This window comes from Neodiprion virginianus, chromosome 4 (genome assembly GCF_021901495.1).
Source record: "Neodiprion virginianus isolate iyNeoVirg1 chromosome 4, iyNeoVirg1.1, whole genome shotgun sequence".
In the NCBI taxonomy this organism is placed as follows: Eukaryota; Metazoa; Arthropoda; class Insecta; order Hymenoptera; family Diprionidae; genus Neodiprion; species Neodiprion virginianus.
The window spans coordinates 25,612,984-25,627,634 of record NC_060880.1 but is presented as its reverse complement, the minus strand read 5'-3'; the positions used below and the strand labels follow the sequence as shown (position 1 = coordinate 25,627,634).

The 14,651-nt window shown below is 39.3% G+C and overlaps 1 protein-coding gene across 7 annotated transcripts in view; it reads left to right on the top strand.

Annotated features, from left to right (window-relative positions):
- LOC124302148 (uncharacterized) overlaps positions 1 to 6,860 on the top strand; it is an 88,233-nt gene extending 81,373 nt beyond the window's left edge. For 5 of the 7 annotated variants that reach the window (XM_046757975.1, XM_046757978.1, XM_046757977.1 and 2 more), the window contains one exon: positions 261 to 3,528. In XM_046757975.1, the coding sequence (XP_046613931.1) occupies positions 261 to 493 (233 nt within the window). In that variant the 3' untranslated portion in view covers positions 494 to 3,528. Of the gene's footprint in view, positions 1 to 260; positions 3,529 to 6,808 lie in introns of those variants that run through there. The other 2 variants (XR_006907641.1, XM_046757979.1) reach the window with 2 other exon arrangements.
- Positions 6,861 to 14,651: the final 7,791 nt, after the last annotated feature.

The window sequence follows — 14,651 nt, the reverse complement described above, 5'->3', positions numbered from 1 at the left end:
TAACCAGGAATTCTAAATATTTCACAAAAGATGATATGGACTCCAACGATTGACGTACGGAAACGAATGTTGGGAAAAATTTTATTCGATAACTACGATCGTGTTTTAAATTCCCTTGAAAATGGTAGCTAATAAATTAGAAGAATTTTTTTCTACCAGGGGTGAAATGATCATTGTATGGAAAATGAGCATACACTGTTCTCTGAATCCTTATCCCCCTCTGCGCAAGATGAAATTTGACGATAAATCGCATGTTACAGATGACTCGAAACGATCGTTGAAAGAGAAGGTGGCCCAACTCCGACAGGAGCGAATAGCAGCGGAGGCAAATATTAACGCCCAAGACACGCAGCTGTACCAGCATCAGTTGTCTCAGCTGAGGAGACAAAAGCTGGTACAAACCATCGAGGGTCTAAAACGAAGTTTGGAAGACCAGTCGGCAACACTGAAGCAAACTTGCCTCGAAGCTGTTCTCGACAATGACGTGAATTAGACGATATTTCTCTGCGTAAAGCGTAACCAGAGGAAAAAGAATCTCGCTGCTTAGCAGCTGCACGATTTTTTCGAAATGTCATTTAATCGTAAGTAGCAAATTGAATAGCCGTACTGAAAGGAGAGCGCAAACCGCGGCGCTCGAATGGTAAAAATATGCGTTGAGAATTACAATCGAAGCCAACATATCACCTCCAGTTGTTGTTATCTGCGGCAAGTGTTCGATTGGAGAACGTCACGTTTTTGGCAACAGATATCTTATTTCTTTCTAATATACGAATTAAAAGTGAAAGTTTGTAACTTAATCAACGTGTACGTCTGAACGTTTCAAGCTATTTCGGACGAAAACCAACGTGCCTATTTGGTTACTTACTCCCTACTATGTACAGCTTTACTATTAAACATTACGGAACAAAATCAGTCGATATTCTCCGATTAGGAACTGCAATACAGTACGGATGAAGTTTGCAATGAAAGTTCCACCTCACCGCAGGATCCATCGAGACTTAATGAGGAAACAAACTGTCTCAAAAACTCATCCAACCCAAAGTGAAATTTGATGGGAAGGCAGAATTTATACTCGTAGGAAGCTCAGGACAGACTTTGAGGTGCTTAATTGCTACTCGGGTCGCTATATTTAATTCTGACGGCGAAATACGAGGATTATTGCGTTGATGATTGAACTGTTTGAGCGGTATTCGTTTGATATACAAACATGATTCATGGATCTGCTTGTACGTATAATAAGGCATCTGTTATAACGCGCTCATATTAATTACGTGAATACACATTGATTGAGTATATTTTATATGTACAGTTAATTTCATAAGTTTCAAAAAAATTCTTTTAATCAAGATCTTCCTTAGATTTCTCGTATTTATTCTTGAGACAAGGTTAAACTGGCCGCAGTTCCAATCGTTTCCCAATTCAATATACTGCATTTTTATCACACCAATACGGGCCTATTCGATGATATTCCTTGCTCAAATGATACGTTATAAAGTGCGAGAAACAAGAAAAAAAAATCAAGTCGGGAACACACGTGTAATAATGAAAAGGTAAGAGAATCCTGAATTGTTTGATACAAGCAAAAAGAAGGAAAATAAGTATTAGGCAAATACAGTATTGTGTAAGATTATGACCGGTCTAGATTTTTCATCTGTAGTGAAACTATCAGCGGTAGTGGAAATATGCGTTTAAAAATCGACTTAACAGCGCTGTAATACAGCGATAATTCGAAATCTCATAGTTTATTGTTTATGGATTTTATTTAAAGCATCGTCGAACGCACCGATGCCGCTTTCACGTAGGTAAAACATAAATTCATTATTCGTTCTCATAGCCACGACAGTTTAAAAAATAAGTACGCTCAGGCGAACGATGTTTTCGTTTAATTTACTCCCGTGTACTTGAAAGTCAGCTGTGAAAGTTGCAAGATGTACGCACATGACAGCCTAGTAAGAAATACTATATACCTACAGAACTGCATAGTACGAAATCTTTAGTACCATGTGTATAACAATCATAACATGTTCAAGATAACATTTAAAATCCTCAAATAGATCAAGTATCTCCTTAATTCATACCAAAGATAGATGTGTAGACAGAATACCTTGTGTAGTAAAATTTAGCCAGTTAGCAAGAAAATTAATAACAATTATAATTATAACTGTCCCCCATACTAGTATCATAGGTTATAGTCTTGTGTGATTAGGATATTCAAGGTAATTATTATTAGGAATTTTTAGCGTAGATGTTATAGTTGGTAATGGTTTATATATATATAACGTTGCGATGGGTAAATCCGCTTAATTTTCGTCAATCTCAATCGGATGCAACGCAATTCTTTTATTCGTTTCTTCAATTATTATTCATCAACATTAAAGATTGAATTGTTTGCATCGTTTGCAAAAAAATTTATTTCTCATTGTTTCGCATCATTAACATACCTACAACACCGTGACTGTTACTTCTGTTACTTCAAATGAACCTTCGATACGCTCTTGACAAGTAGTTGATTTGTCGCGCATTTTTTTATCCTCATCGCATTACTAACCAGTATCATGTGGTGAACTCTGTTAATATTTACTTACGAATCAACTCTTCAGGTTTCCCAGATGCAACAATATGCTTTTACTCAAAGATCTTAGGGCGATAATTGATACCATGAACTACATACCTTATAACACGAAATATGAGTAGCGAACATAATGAAAATTGAACACTTTAAAATAACGTGAAATAAAAATGATAACACGTACGTAAATGTAGCGTAAAATCTGACTGAGCCAAGTTGTACTAATCGGTATTAATCGCATGTAGTAATGAAACCGAAATCATAAATCAGGCTTGTCATGAAAAACATACGATGTAACGAACGTACTATTGGAGTTATGATACATCGGTATGTTATACATGTACATCTCACTTAATTTATTATCGTAGTTACGCATTATTGGTTAGTTTGATTGATATTCTAACACTAGATATTTCTGGCTTTAAAGTACTTAACATGTAACTACTAATATACATTCAGCCATAGTGATATTTTTGTGAGAATAGACTGATATAGAGTTATCGATTTGTTGTTGAATTATAATCGGTTATCAGTTTTTTCAGATGTGATTTATTTTAAGGTGATGCCTGCGACTGAGAGAGAAATGAATAACATAAAATATGATTACGATATATTTATTCATGTTAGATATTAGAAATCGTAGGAGTAACGTGTCCGGAGAAGATTAGTAAACAGTAGCGAACCACATATTAGCGAGTTAGAGATAAGTTAGAAAAGAAACCTTATACCTTCGAAGTTTTAAACAATGATTTTCTCGTTTTTCTTCTTGCTTCTTGTTCCATAAAATGTAAGTAATTAGTTCACCGCTTAAACCATATTATTGTCGAATAAGTTTTGTTTGTAATTGTAAGACACACCTCACTTGAACATTACACGTTGATATTATTTACCCATTTCCAAAGTACTTGACGTAACATTCCAAGATGTCCAAAATTGAAGAGACAAAAAAAAACAAACACCGCGTAAAATTATACCAAAATTAATAATGATATGATGATGCCGATGGCTATTGTGAAGATCGCCATTATTATTATTATTATTATTATTATTATCATCATAATTATTATTATTTTTGTTGTTAATCATCATCACTGCTACTATCATAAACATTATGTTTTCATTATTATCGAAACGTCGCCTCTGGCCGAGTCATACTGCTGCATTGCGACCATGAAAGAATGAATTGTTGGGAAAAAATCGATGGAAAAGAGAAAAAAAAACCCAAGAATGGAAATTAAGATTAATGAAAATATTGTTGAAAACAATACAGAGTATATAAGGACCTCTTTACATGTATAAGTGAACAGTTTTTTTGTATATGATTATGATAAATAAATTATATTATGTCGTTGGATATAATTCGGACTCTTACTATTTTTGTATGACCTTTGTTTTGACGAGTGGAAGAATGTTCGCCAGTGGGTTACGTTGTATTCGGGTGAAGATGGCAGATCGAATTATCGGCTGTTCCACGACACGCCGAAATGCAGAAGAGGCATTGGGTTTGAGTTTGTTCGTAAGGCTTGACATTAAGCAACCATGTAATTACTATTTGCAATAATTCTTAGAGATTAAAGAGATTATATTAATTTCGGAGGATTAACCAACATTTTGATTTTATTTTACGTTTTTGTAACGCGATCATAAAGGTTATCAAATTTCTTCGCGACCAACGAGGATCGACCATTGGAAGAAAAATATTCTTCATAGCAAAAACTGAAATTACAAGGTACCCGTCCTGATCTCCGCTAGTAACGCTCCTCCGCTTCTCACTAAACATCAACAAAATCAAGATATCCAATTTTTTACAAGTCTTCTAAAAACCTGTAAAGACAGTGTAAAAGAATTACCTCGATTGGATTTTTTCGGTCGAAAATATGCCGATTTTCAATAATGATGGAATTGATTTCTTGATACGGTATATCGATGTACTTTCGCGCGAGGAATCGATTGCGCAGAGTTTGGAATAACTGCGAGCAGCGGGTCAAAAGTTACAGATGAAAAACCTGAATTTTTCCTTGTATTTTCTGACCTCTTCATTTACCGCTTCGAAAAGTAGCTGAAAAGTTGTACGGACGGTAAAAATGCTATTTACACCAGATTCTCGAAGACGTGAGGGAAAAAAAATGTCAAACTCAGAGCTACAGGTTTCTAGTTTTATTTTATTTAATAAGTCTCAATTTCAGTACAATTGTTTGTATGTCAGTGTATGGTATTGTTACAAGTAGTAAAATAATATACAAGTCAGGTCACAAAGAAATGCAAAAAAATGATTGCTTATTAAACAAGAAATCCAACTATTACGTTAAGAAGCAAGAGTGCAGTAAACATCACGTAAATTAGAATATGAAGAATGCTGTATGACATGGGTATTTCTGTACTTGGTGAGCGTTGCTTTTCTTTCTTCAGCCGCTTTTAATTCCAGGTTTTCCGTATCTTTACTGATTTCCTTGGGGCCTCATTAGTCCAGAAAGCATCATTCGGATTGGTGTCAAGACGAAAAAGTTCGAGTCTGCCGATTTTGAATAATTATAAAATTTATTTGTGGATATTATCTATCAACGTAATTTCGCGAAAGGAATTCATCGCTCAAAGTTTGGAACTGCCGCATGCAACGCGTCATAAGTTACAACCCAAAAACGAGAAAATATCCCTCGGCAGCTGTTGCTTCTCCGAGGCTTTGAAGGCCTTTTCTGGTTTACTTGGAGTTTGATCAGTCTAGAAAGTTTTATCCCAAACGATTCCGGACTCAGGATTCGCAAAAAAGAGGAAGGCTTACCCGTTCAGATTTTTCAGCAGCAAATTTGCCGATTATGAGTAATGATGAGATTGAATTATATATGCATTTTATCGAAGTAATTTTGCGATGAAAATTCGTTGCGCTGAGTCTCGATTCGCTGCGAACAACGGATCAAAAGTTAAGGACGAAAAACAAAAATTTCTCTGTATTAGCTTCGTATTCCTGCAGCTGTTAGTCTTAGGATGATCCAAATGCCTGTTTAGCAATCCTGAGGATTCGATTAGTCTAGGAAGCGTCATTTGAATAGATTACGAGATGAAAAGTTTTATGTTGGGAGGAGAAGAATGGTTATCGAGAATGCGATAATAAAATCATATTCAAGTTAGTAACGCTATGGTAACGATTCATGATGTTCAGAAAGTGACATCAACCAAAATTTTTTTTCTCTTGACGTCATCGATCTATAGTAGTAATAGTAACGAACAAAATCAGGTAGCCGAATTCCTTAGTCTAGAAACAACTGCGCGATAGAGCGGACGTGTGAAAATCATGCTCCGCAGATTTCGAGTACCGGGTTCTCTAATTCCTGGATCCTGCGCTCCGGATACGCTAGGTGGTGAAACTCGAATTCAGAAACAAGGGCTCCGTAGTTTCTGCGTTTGGACTCAGATTCGATTTGTATGACCCTCTCCTGACTAATTGAACCCTCAGGAACTCAGAAAACGCAGCGAAAACAGCGTAGATCCTACAGGAGAGAAATGGCGAGCGAAAAAGCACCTTTTTCGGTTTTGATGCGTTGATAGCCTTGCTTTTTTTTTGAGTGAAAAACTTTTAGTCTCCGATTCGATTTGTATGACCCTCTCCTGACTAATTGAACCCTCAGTAACTCGGAAAACGCAGCGAAAAGATCGTGGGATCAACAGAATAGAAGTTACGAAGAAAAAAGCACCTGCTGAAAAATGTCGAAAACACAGGTTTTCGTTTTTCGGCTCTAACTTTTCATGCGTTGATCGCAGCGTATCATGACTGCGCCCAATCGATTTCTCTCACAAAATTACGTCGGAATGGTGCTACAATTAATTTATTCCAGCACTTTTCAAAATCCCGACAATTTTCGCCAAAAATACAAAGGGGTTAGCCTTGCTTTTTTTTCGAGTGAAAAACTTTTAGTCTCCGATTCGATTTGTATGACCCTCTCCTGACTAATTGAACCCTCGGGAACTCAGAAAACGCAGCGAAAACAGCGTAGGATCAACAGGAAAGAAGTTACGAAGGAAAATGCACCTGCTGAAAAATGTCGAAATCTGAGGTTCTGGTTTTTTGGCTGTAACTTTTTATCCGCTGCTCGCAGCATATCGGGACTGCGCTAAATCGATTCGTCTCGCAAAATTGCGTCAGAATAGTGCCAGAAAAAATTTATTCCAGCACTTTTTAAGTATTAATCCTCACGTAATATTTTTGATATGTTCTGATACTGAAAATATTTATTGCTATTCCAGGTACAACTCGAGGTGGTTATCGGTGGTTGTTCGAGGTGGTTGGCGATTGTTGGAGGTGGTCGGAGGTGGACGAGGAGGAGGACGAACTGAACTGAGTCTCAAAGTCCTGTTGACATAAAAGCAGCTATTCGATAGAAATTATAGTTTATAGTTTACACAGCCCATTGCATGATATTTCATTACAAATACATATGTTTCAATGTATTTAGGAATAATTTATCAAATATACGATAAAATTGATGCACCGGATCATCGTCGACTTTAACTTTTGAAATGTCCTACCATTTCCGAACACCTCCAACCATCCTATTTACCTATATTACCAGATTAGCTATGATATGAAAAGAGAAGAATTATTCATTTCGAAATGGGAGTCTATTCGACGCGCGCTCGATGTATTCCATGACATTAGTATTCATAATTATTCCAACAACTTTTCATTTGCTCTCTCGATCTTGAATTTTCATAGGCATAGAATCGAAACGTTGTTTTAGCTGGTCGCAAGTGAAGTATCTGCGTTGGGTGGAGGAGCAGAATCGTTTTTCGAAAAGTATTCGGATGGAAAAAAATTCAGAGTAACTGTAATACATCACGGATGCGCTAATTTTGAACGAGATGAAATGGATGCTTCGTATATGAGACGGTATTTAACGCTGCGTAGTGGTTTAAAGACCTAGAAAGGTGATAGGGAGAGAAAGAACGACGCTTCTTAACACTTCGAGTGTATTTTAACACACATTTGAAAGATACGAGCGAAATTTTTCATCATCCAACTGTCGCAGAACGGCAGCGTTATTAGCCGACCCGTTCACTGAAGAATATATCTTCAGTCAACGGCTGACCATCGAAGGGCCTGGCCGCTTAAGTCTGGAATCGGCAGGAGAGATGAAGTGTGTATTTCTTGTATGAAACGTGAAAGCTGAAATCATTATACATCATATCATATCATCATACCTTATACATCATACATCATACATCATACATCGTACATCATACATCATCATACATAGTATCAAAGTTTGAAACCATAGTTTGGATGTCGGACGTTCAGAAAGTGACGTCACCAATTCAAAATCAGCTAGCCGAATTCCTCAGTCTGGAAACAACCGCGCAGTAGAGCGGACGGATGAGAGTCGCGCTCCGCAAATTTCGAGTACGGGGTTCTCATCCTCCCGGATCCGCGCTTCGGCTCCGCTACGTATTTCGAGTACCGGGTTCTCAACCTCCCGGATCCCGCGCTCCGGGTCCGCTACGCGGTGAAACTCGACTTCCAGGATAAGCGCTCCGTGGTTCCTGGTTCACGTTTACAATAAATTATTTCAATTCGTTTTTCGCGCAACCCCAAATTCGGTAGCTGTCAGTCCGCTAATAAAATTTCTCGACTTCCAGGATAAGCGCTCCGTGGTTCCTGGTTCACGTTTACAATAAATTATTTCAATTCGTTTTTCGCGCAACCCCAAATTCGGTAGCTGTAAGTCCGCTAATAAAATTTCTCGACTTCCAGGATAAGCGCTCCGTGGTTCCTGGTTCATGTTTACAATAAATTATTTCAATTCCTTTTTCGCGCAACCCCAAATTCGGTAGCTGTCAGTCCGCTAATAAAATTTCTCGACTTCCAGGATAAGCGCTCCGTGGTTCCTGGTTCACGTTTACAATAAATTATTTCAATTCGTTTTTCGCGCAACCCCAAATTCGGTAGCTGTAAGTCCGCTAATAAAATTTCTCGACTTCCAGGATAAGCGCTCCGTGGTTCCTGGTTCATGTTTACAATAAATTATTTCAATTCCTTTTTCGCGCAACCCCAAATTCGGTAGCTGTCAGTCCGCTAATAAAATTTCTCGACTTCCAGGATAAGCGCTCCGTGGTTCCTGGTTCACGTTTACAATAAATTATTTCAATTCGTTTTTCGCGCAACCCCAAATTCGGTAGCTGTAAGTCCGCTAATAAAATTTCTCGACTTCCAGGATAAGCGCTCCGTGGTTCCTGGTTCATGTTTACAATAAATTATTTCAATTCCTTTTTCGCGCAACCCCAAATTCGGTAGCTGTCAGTCCGCTAATAAAATTTCTCGACTTCCAGGATAAGCGCTCCGTGGTTCCTGGTTCACGTTTACAATAAATTATTTCAATTCGTTTTTCGCGCAACCCCAAATTCGGTAGCTGTAAGTCCGCTAATAAAATTTCTCGACTTCCAGGATAAGCGCTCCGTGGTTCCTGGTTCATGTTTACAATAAATTATTTCAATTCCTTTTTCGCGCAACCCCAAATTCGGTAGCTGTCAGTCCGCTAATAAAATTTCTCGACTTCCAGGATAAGCGCTCCGTGGTTCCTGGTTCACGTTTACAATAAATTATTTCAATTCGTTTTTCGCGCAACCCCAAATTCGGTAGCTGTAAGTCCGCTAATAAAATTTCTCGACTTCCAGGATAAGCGCTCCGTGGTTCCTGGTTCACGTTTACAATAAATTATTTCAATTCGTTTTTCGCGCAACCCCAAATTCGGTAGCTGTAAGTCCGCTAATAAAATTTCTCGACTTCCAGGATAAGCGCTCCGTGGTTCCTGGTTCACGTTTACAATAAATTATTTCAATTCCTTTTTCGCGCAACCCCAAATTCGGTAGCTGTCAGTCCGCTAATAAAATTTCTCGACTTCCAGGATAAGCGCTCCGTGGTTCCTGGTTCACGTTTACAATAAATTATTTCAATTCGTTTTTCGCGCAACCCCAAATTCGGTAGCTGTCAGTCCGCTAATAAAATTTCTCGACTTCCAGGATAAGGTTGCTGGGTGAGTAAAACACTTTTATAATATTTGATGGCAATTGTAATTATATTTCATCTGAAATATTACAAACTTGTCACCTTTACAATAAATTATTTCAATTCATTTTTCGTGCAAGCACATATTCAGTAGCTATGAATAATCTTGTACAATTTATTATATTATTGATTAATTAATTAATATTCCTATAATATTTGATGGCAATTGTAATTATATTTCATCTGAAATATTACAAACTTGTCACCTTTACAATTAATTATTTCAATTCATTTTTCGTGCAAGCACATATTCAGTAGCTATGAATAATCTTGTACAATTTATTATATTATTGATTAATTAATTAATATTCCTATAATATTTAATGGCAATTGTAATTATATTTCATCTGAAATATTACAAACTTGTCACGTTTACAATAAATTATTCCAATTCATTTTTCGTGCAAGCACATATTCAGTAGCTATGAATAATCTTGTACAATTTATTATATTATTAATTAATTTATTAATTACATTAATCCTTACACAATATTTTTGATGTGTTCCTATACTAAAAATATTCATTACTATTCCAGGTATTACCCGAGGTCGGAGGTGGACGAGGAGGAGGACGAGCTGGACGAGGAGGAGGACCAGGTGGACGAGGAGGAGGACGAGGTCGACGAGGAGGAGGACGAGGTCGACGAGGAGGAGGCGGGGTGGGACGTGGGAGAGGACCTCTCCTCTCCTCAGAGGAGGGGAGGGGGCGGGGCAGGGAAGGGGGAGAGGTGGGCGGGGAGGGGGAAGGGAAGGGAAGGGAAGGGGAGGGGAGGGAGGCGGGGCGGGGTAGGAGGGGGGCAGGAGGGTGGGAGGGAGGGCAGGAGGGTGGGAGGGAGGGCGGGAGGGCGGGAGGGAGGGAGGGAGGGCGGGCGGGCGGGCGTGTGGGGGACTTGCACTGACATCCGTTGTTCACTCTCTCCCTCCCTGCCGCCTTCCCTCCCTCCCGCCCTCCCGCCCTCCCTCCCTCCCTCCCTCCCGCCCACCCTCCCACCCTCCTGCCCCCCTCCTCCCCCGCCCCGCCTCCCTCCCCACCCCTTCCCTTCCCTTCCCTTCCCCCTCCCCGCCCACCTCTCCCCCTTCCCTGCCCCGCCCCCTCCCCTCCTCTGAGGAGAGGAGAGGTCCTCTCCCACGTCCCACCCCGCCTCCTCCTCGTCCACCTGGTCCTCCTCCTCGTCCACCTGGTCCTCCTCCTCGTCCAGCTCGTCCTCCTCCTCGTCCACCTCCGACCACCTCGGGTAATACCTGGAATAGGAATGAATATTTTTAGTATAGGAACACATCAAAAATATTGTGTAAGGATTAATGTAATTAATCAATTAATTAATAATATAATAAATTGTACAAGATTATTCATAGCTACTGAATATGTGCTTGCACGAAAAATGAATTGAAATAATTTATTGTAAACGTGACAAGTTTGTAATATTTCAGATGAAATGTAATTACAATTGCCATCAAATATTATAAAAGTGTTTTACTCACCCAGCACAAATCCTCGTCCTCCTCGTCCACCTCCGACCACCTTCAACCACCTCAGGTTATACCTTGAATAGTGATAAATATTTTCAGTATAAGAACACATCGAAAATATTGTGTAAGGATTAATGTAATTGAGTAATTGATTAAATAATTATTTAATAATATAATAAATTGTATAAGCTTATTCGTAGCTACTGAATTTGTGCTTGCACGAAAAATGAATTGAAATAATTTATTGTAAAGGTGACAAGTTTGTAATATTTCAGATGAAATATAATTACAATTGCCATTAAATATTATAGGAATATTAATTAATTAATCAATAATATAATAAATTGTACAAGATTATTAATAGCTACTAAATATGTGCTTGCACGAAAAATGAATTGAAATAATTTATTGTAAAGGTGACAAGTTTGTAATATTTCAGATAAAATATAATTACAATTGGCATGAAATATTATAAAAGTGTTTTACTCACCGAGTACAAATCCTCGTCCCCCTCCTCCTGAATCACCGAGATTACCCGCAACCATCCCTAACTACCTCCAACGAAAACCGCCAACCACCTCGAGTTATACCTCAAATACTAATAAATATTTTCAGCGTGAGAACAAATCAAAAATAATGTGTAAGGTTTGATATAATTTTTTTATCGACATATTTTACCAAAAAGATTATGAGAAGATTGTAAAGTTATAGGAATTTTATTAGCGCACTGACAGCTACTGAATTTGGGGTTGCGCGAAAAACGAATTGAAATAATTTATTGTAAACGTGAACCAGGAACCACGGAGCGCTTATCCTGGAAGTCGAGAAATTTTATTAGCGGACTGACAGCTACCGAATTTGGGGTTGCGCGAAAAACGAATTGAAATAATTTATTGTAAACGTGAACCAGGAACCACGGAGCGCTTATCCTGGAAGTCGAGAAATTTTATTAGCGGACTGACAGCTACCGAATTTGGGGTTGCGCGAAAAACGAATTGAAATAATTTATTGTAAACGTGAACCAGGAACCACGGAGCGCTTATCCTGGAAGTCGAGAAATTTTATTAGCGGACTGACAGCTACCGAATTTGGGGTTGCGCGAAAAACGAATTGAAATAATTTATTGTAAACGTGAACCAGGAACCACGGAGCGCTTATCCTGGAAGTCGAGAAATTTTATTAGCGGACTGACAGCTACCGAATTTGGGGTTGCGCGAAAAACGAATTGAAATAATTTATTGTAAACGTGAACCAGGAACCACGGAGCGCTTATCCTGGAAGTCGAGAAATTTTATTAGCGGACTGACAGCTACCGAATTTGGGGTTGCGCGAAAAACGAATTGAAATAATTTATTGTAAACGTGAACCAGGAACCACGGAGCGCTTATCCTGGAAGTCGAGCAATTTTATTAGCGGACTGACAGCTACCGAATTTGGGGTTGCGCGAAAAACGAATTGAAATAATTTATTGTAAACGTGAACCAGGAACCACGGAGCGCTTATCCTGGAAGTCGAGAAATTTTATTAGCGGACTGACAGCTACCGAATTTGGGGTTGCGCGAAAAACGAATTGAAATAATTTATTGTAAACGTGAACCAGGAACCACGGAGCGCTTATCCTGGAAGTCGAGAAATTTTATTAGCGGACTGACAGCTACCGAATTTGGGGTTGCGCGAAAAAGGAATTGAAATAATTTATTGTAAACGTGAACCAGGAACCACGGAGCGCTTATCCTGGAAGTCGAGAAATTTTATTAGCGGACTGACAGCTACCGAATTTGGGGTTGCGCGAAAAAGGAATTGAAATAATTTATTGTAAACGTGAACCAGGAACCACGGAGCGCTTATCCTGGAAGTCGAGAAATTTTATTAGCGGACTGACAGCTACCGAATTTGGGGTTGCGCGAAAAACGAATTGAAATAATTTATTGTAAACGTGAACCAGGAACCACGGAGCGCTTATCCTGGAAGTCGAGAAATTTTATTAGCGGACTGACAGCTACCGAATTTGGGGTTGCGCGAAAAACGAATTGAAATAATTTATTGTAAACGTGAACCAGGAACCACGGAGCGCTTATCCTGGAAGTCGAGAAATTTTATTAGCGGACTGACAGCTACCGAATTTGGGGTTGCGCGAAAAACGAATTGAAATAATTTATTGTAAACGTGAACCAGGAACCACGGAGCGCTTATCCTGGAAGTCGAGAAATTTTATTAGCGGACTGACAGCTACCGAATTTGGGGTTGCGCGAAAAAGGAATTGAAATAATTTATTGTAAACATGAACCAGGAACCACGGAGCGCTTATCCTGGAAGTCGAGTTTCACCGCGTAGCGGACCCGGAGCGCGGGATCCGGGAGGTTGAGAACCCGGTACTCGAAATACGTAGCGGAGCCGAAGCGCGGATCCGGGAGGATGAGAACCCCGTACTCGAAATTTGCGGAGCGCGACTCTCATCCGTCCGCTCTACTGCGCGGTTGTTTCCAGACTGAGGAATTCGGCTAGCTGATTTTGAATTGGTGACGTCACTTTCTGAACGTCCGACATCCAAACTATGGTTTCAAACTTTGATACTATGTATGATGATGTATGATGTACGATGTATGATGATATGATATGATGTATAATGCTTTTAGTTTTCACGTTTCATACAAGAAATACGCACTTTATCTCTCCTGCCGATTCCAGACTCAAGCGGCCAGGCCCTTCTATGGTCAGCCGTTGATTGAGGATATATTCTTCAGTGAACGGCTCGGCTAATAACGCTGCCGTTCTGCGACAGTTGGATGATGAAAAATTTCGCTCGTATCTTTCAAATGTGTGTTAAAATACACTCGAAGTGTTGAGAAGCGTCGTTCTTTCTCTCCCTATCACCTTTCTAGGTCCTTAAACCACTACGCAGCGTTAAATACCGTCTCATATACGAAGCATCCATTTCATCTCGTTCAAAATTAGCGCATCCGTGATGTATTACAGTTACTCTGAATTTTTTTCCATCCGAATACTTTTCGAAAAACGATTCTGCTCCTCCACCCAACGCAGATACTTCACTTGCGACCAGCTAAAACAACGTTTCGATTCTATGCCTATGAAAATTCAAGATCGAGAGAGCAAATGAAAAGTTGTTGGAATAATTATGAATACTAATGTCATGGAATACATCGAGCGCGCGTCGAATAGACTCCCATTTCGAAATGAATAATTCTTCTCTTTTCATATTATAGCTAATCTGGTAATATAGCTAAATAGGATGGTTGGAGGTGTTCGGAAATGTTAGGAGGTGGTCGGCGCTGGTAGAAGGTGATAGGGGGTGGTCGAAAGTGGCCATTGATGGTCGGAGGTGGCAGGGGGAGGTAGGAGGTGTTCGAAAATGGTAGGACATTTCAAAAGTTAAAGTCGACGATGATCCGGTGCATCAATTTTATCGTTACAGATTTTCGTTTCCCATGAGGCGTAGAGTATTCAACAACGATAATGCAGTCCTTAAAATTCATCATTTATCTCTGACTGGAAAGCTAATTCGCAAGGTGTGGTATTCTATTCTATTTGCATTCTTAG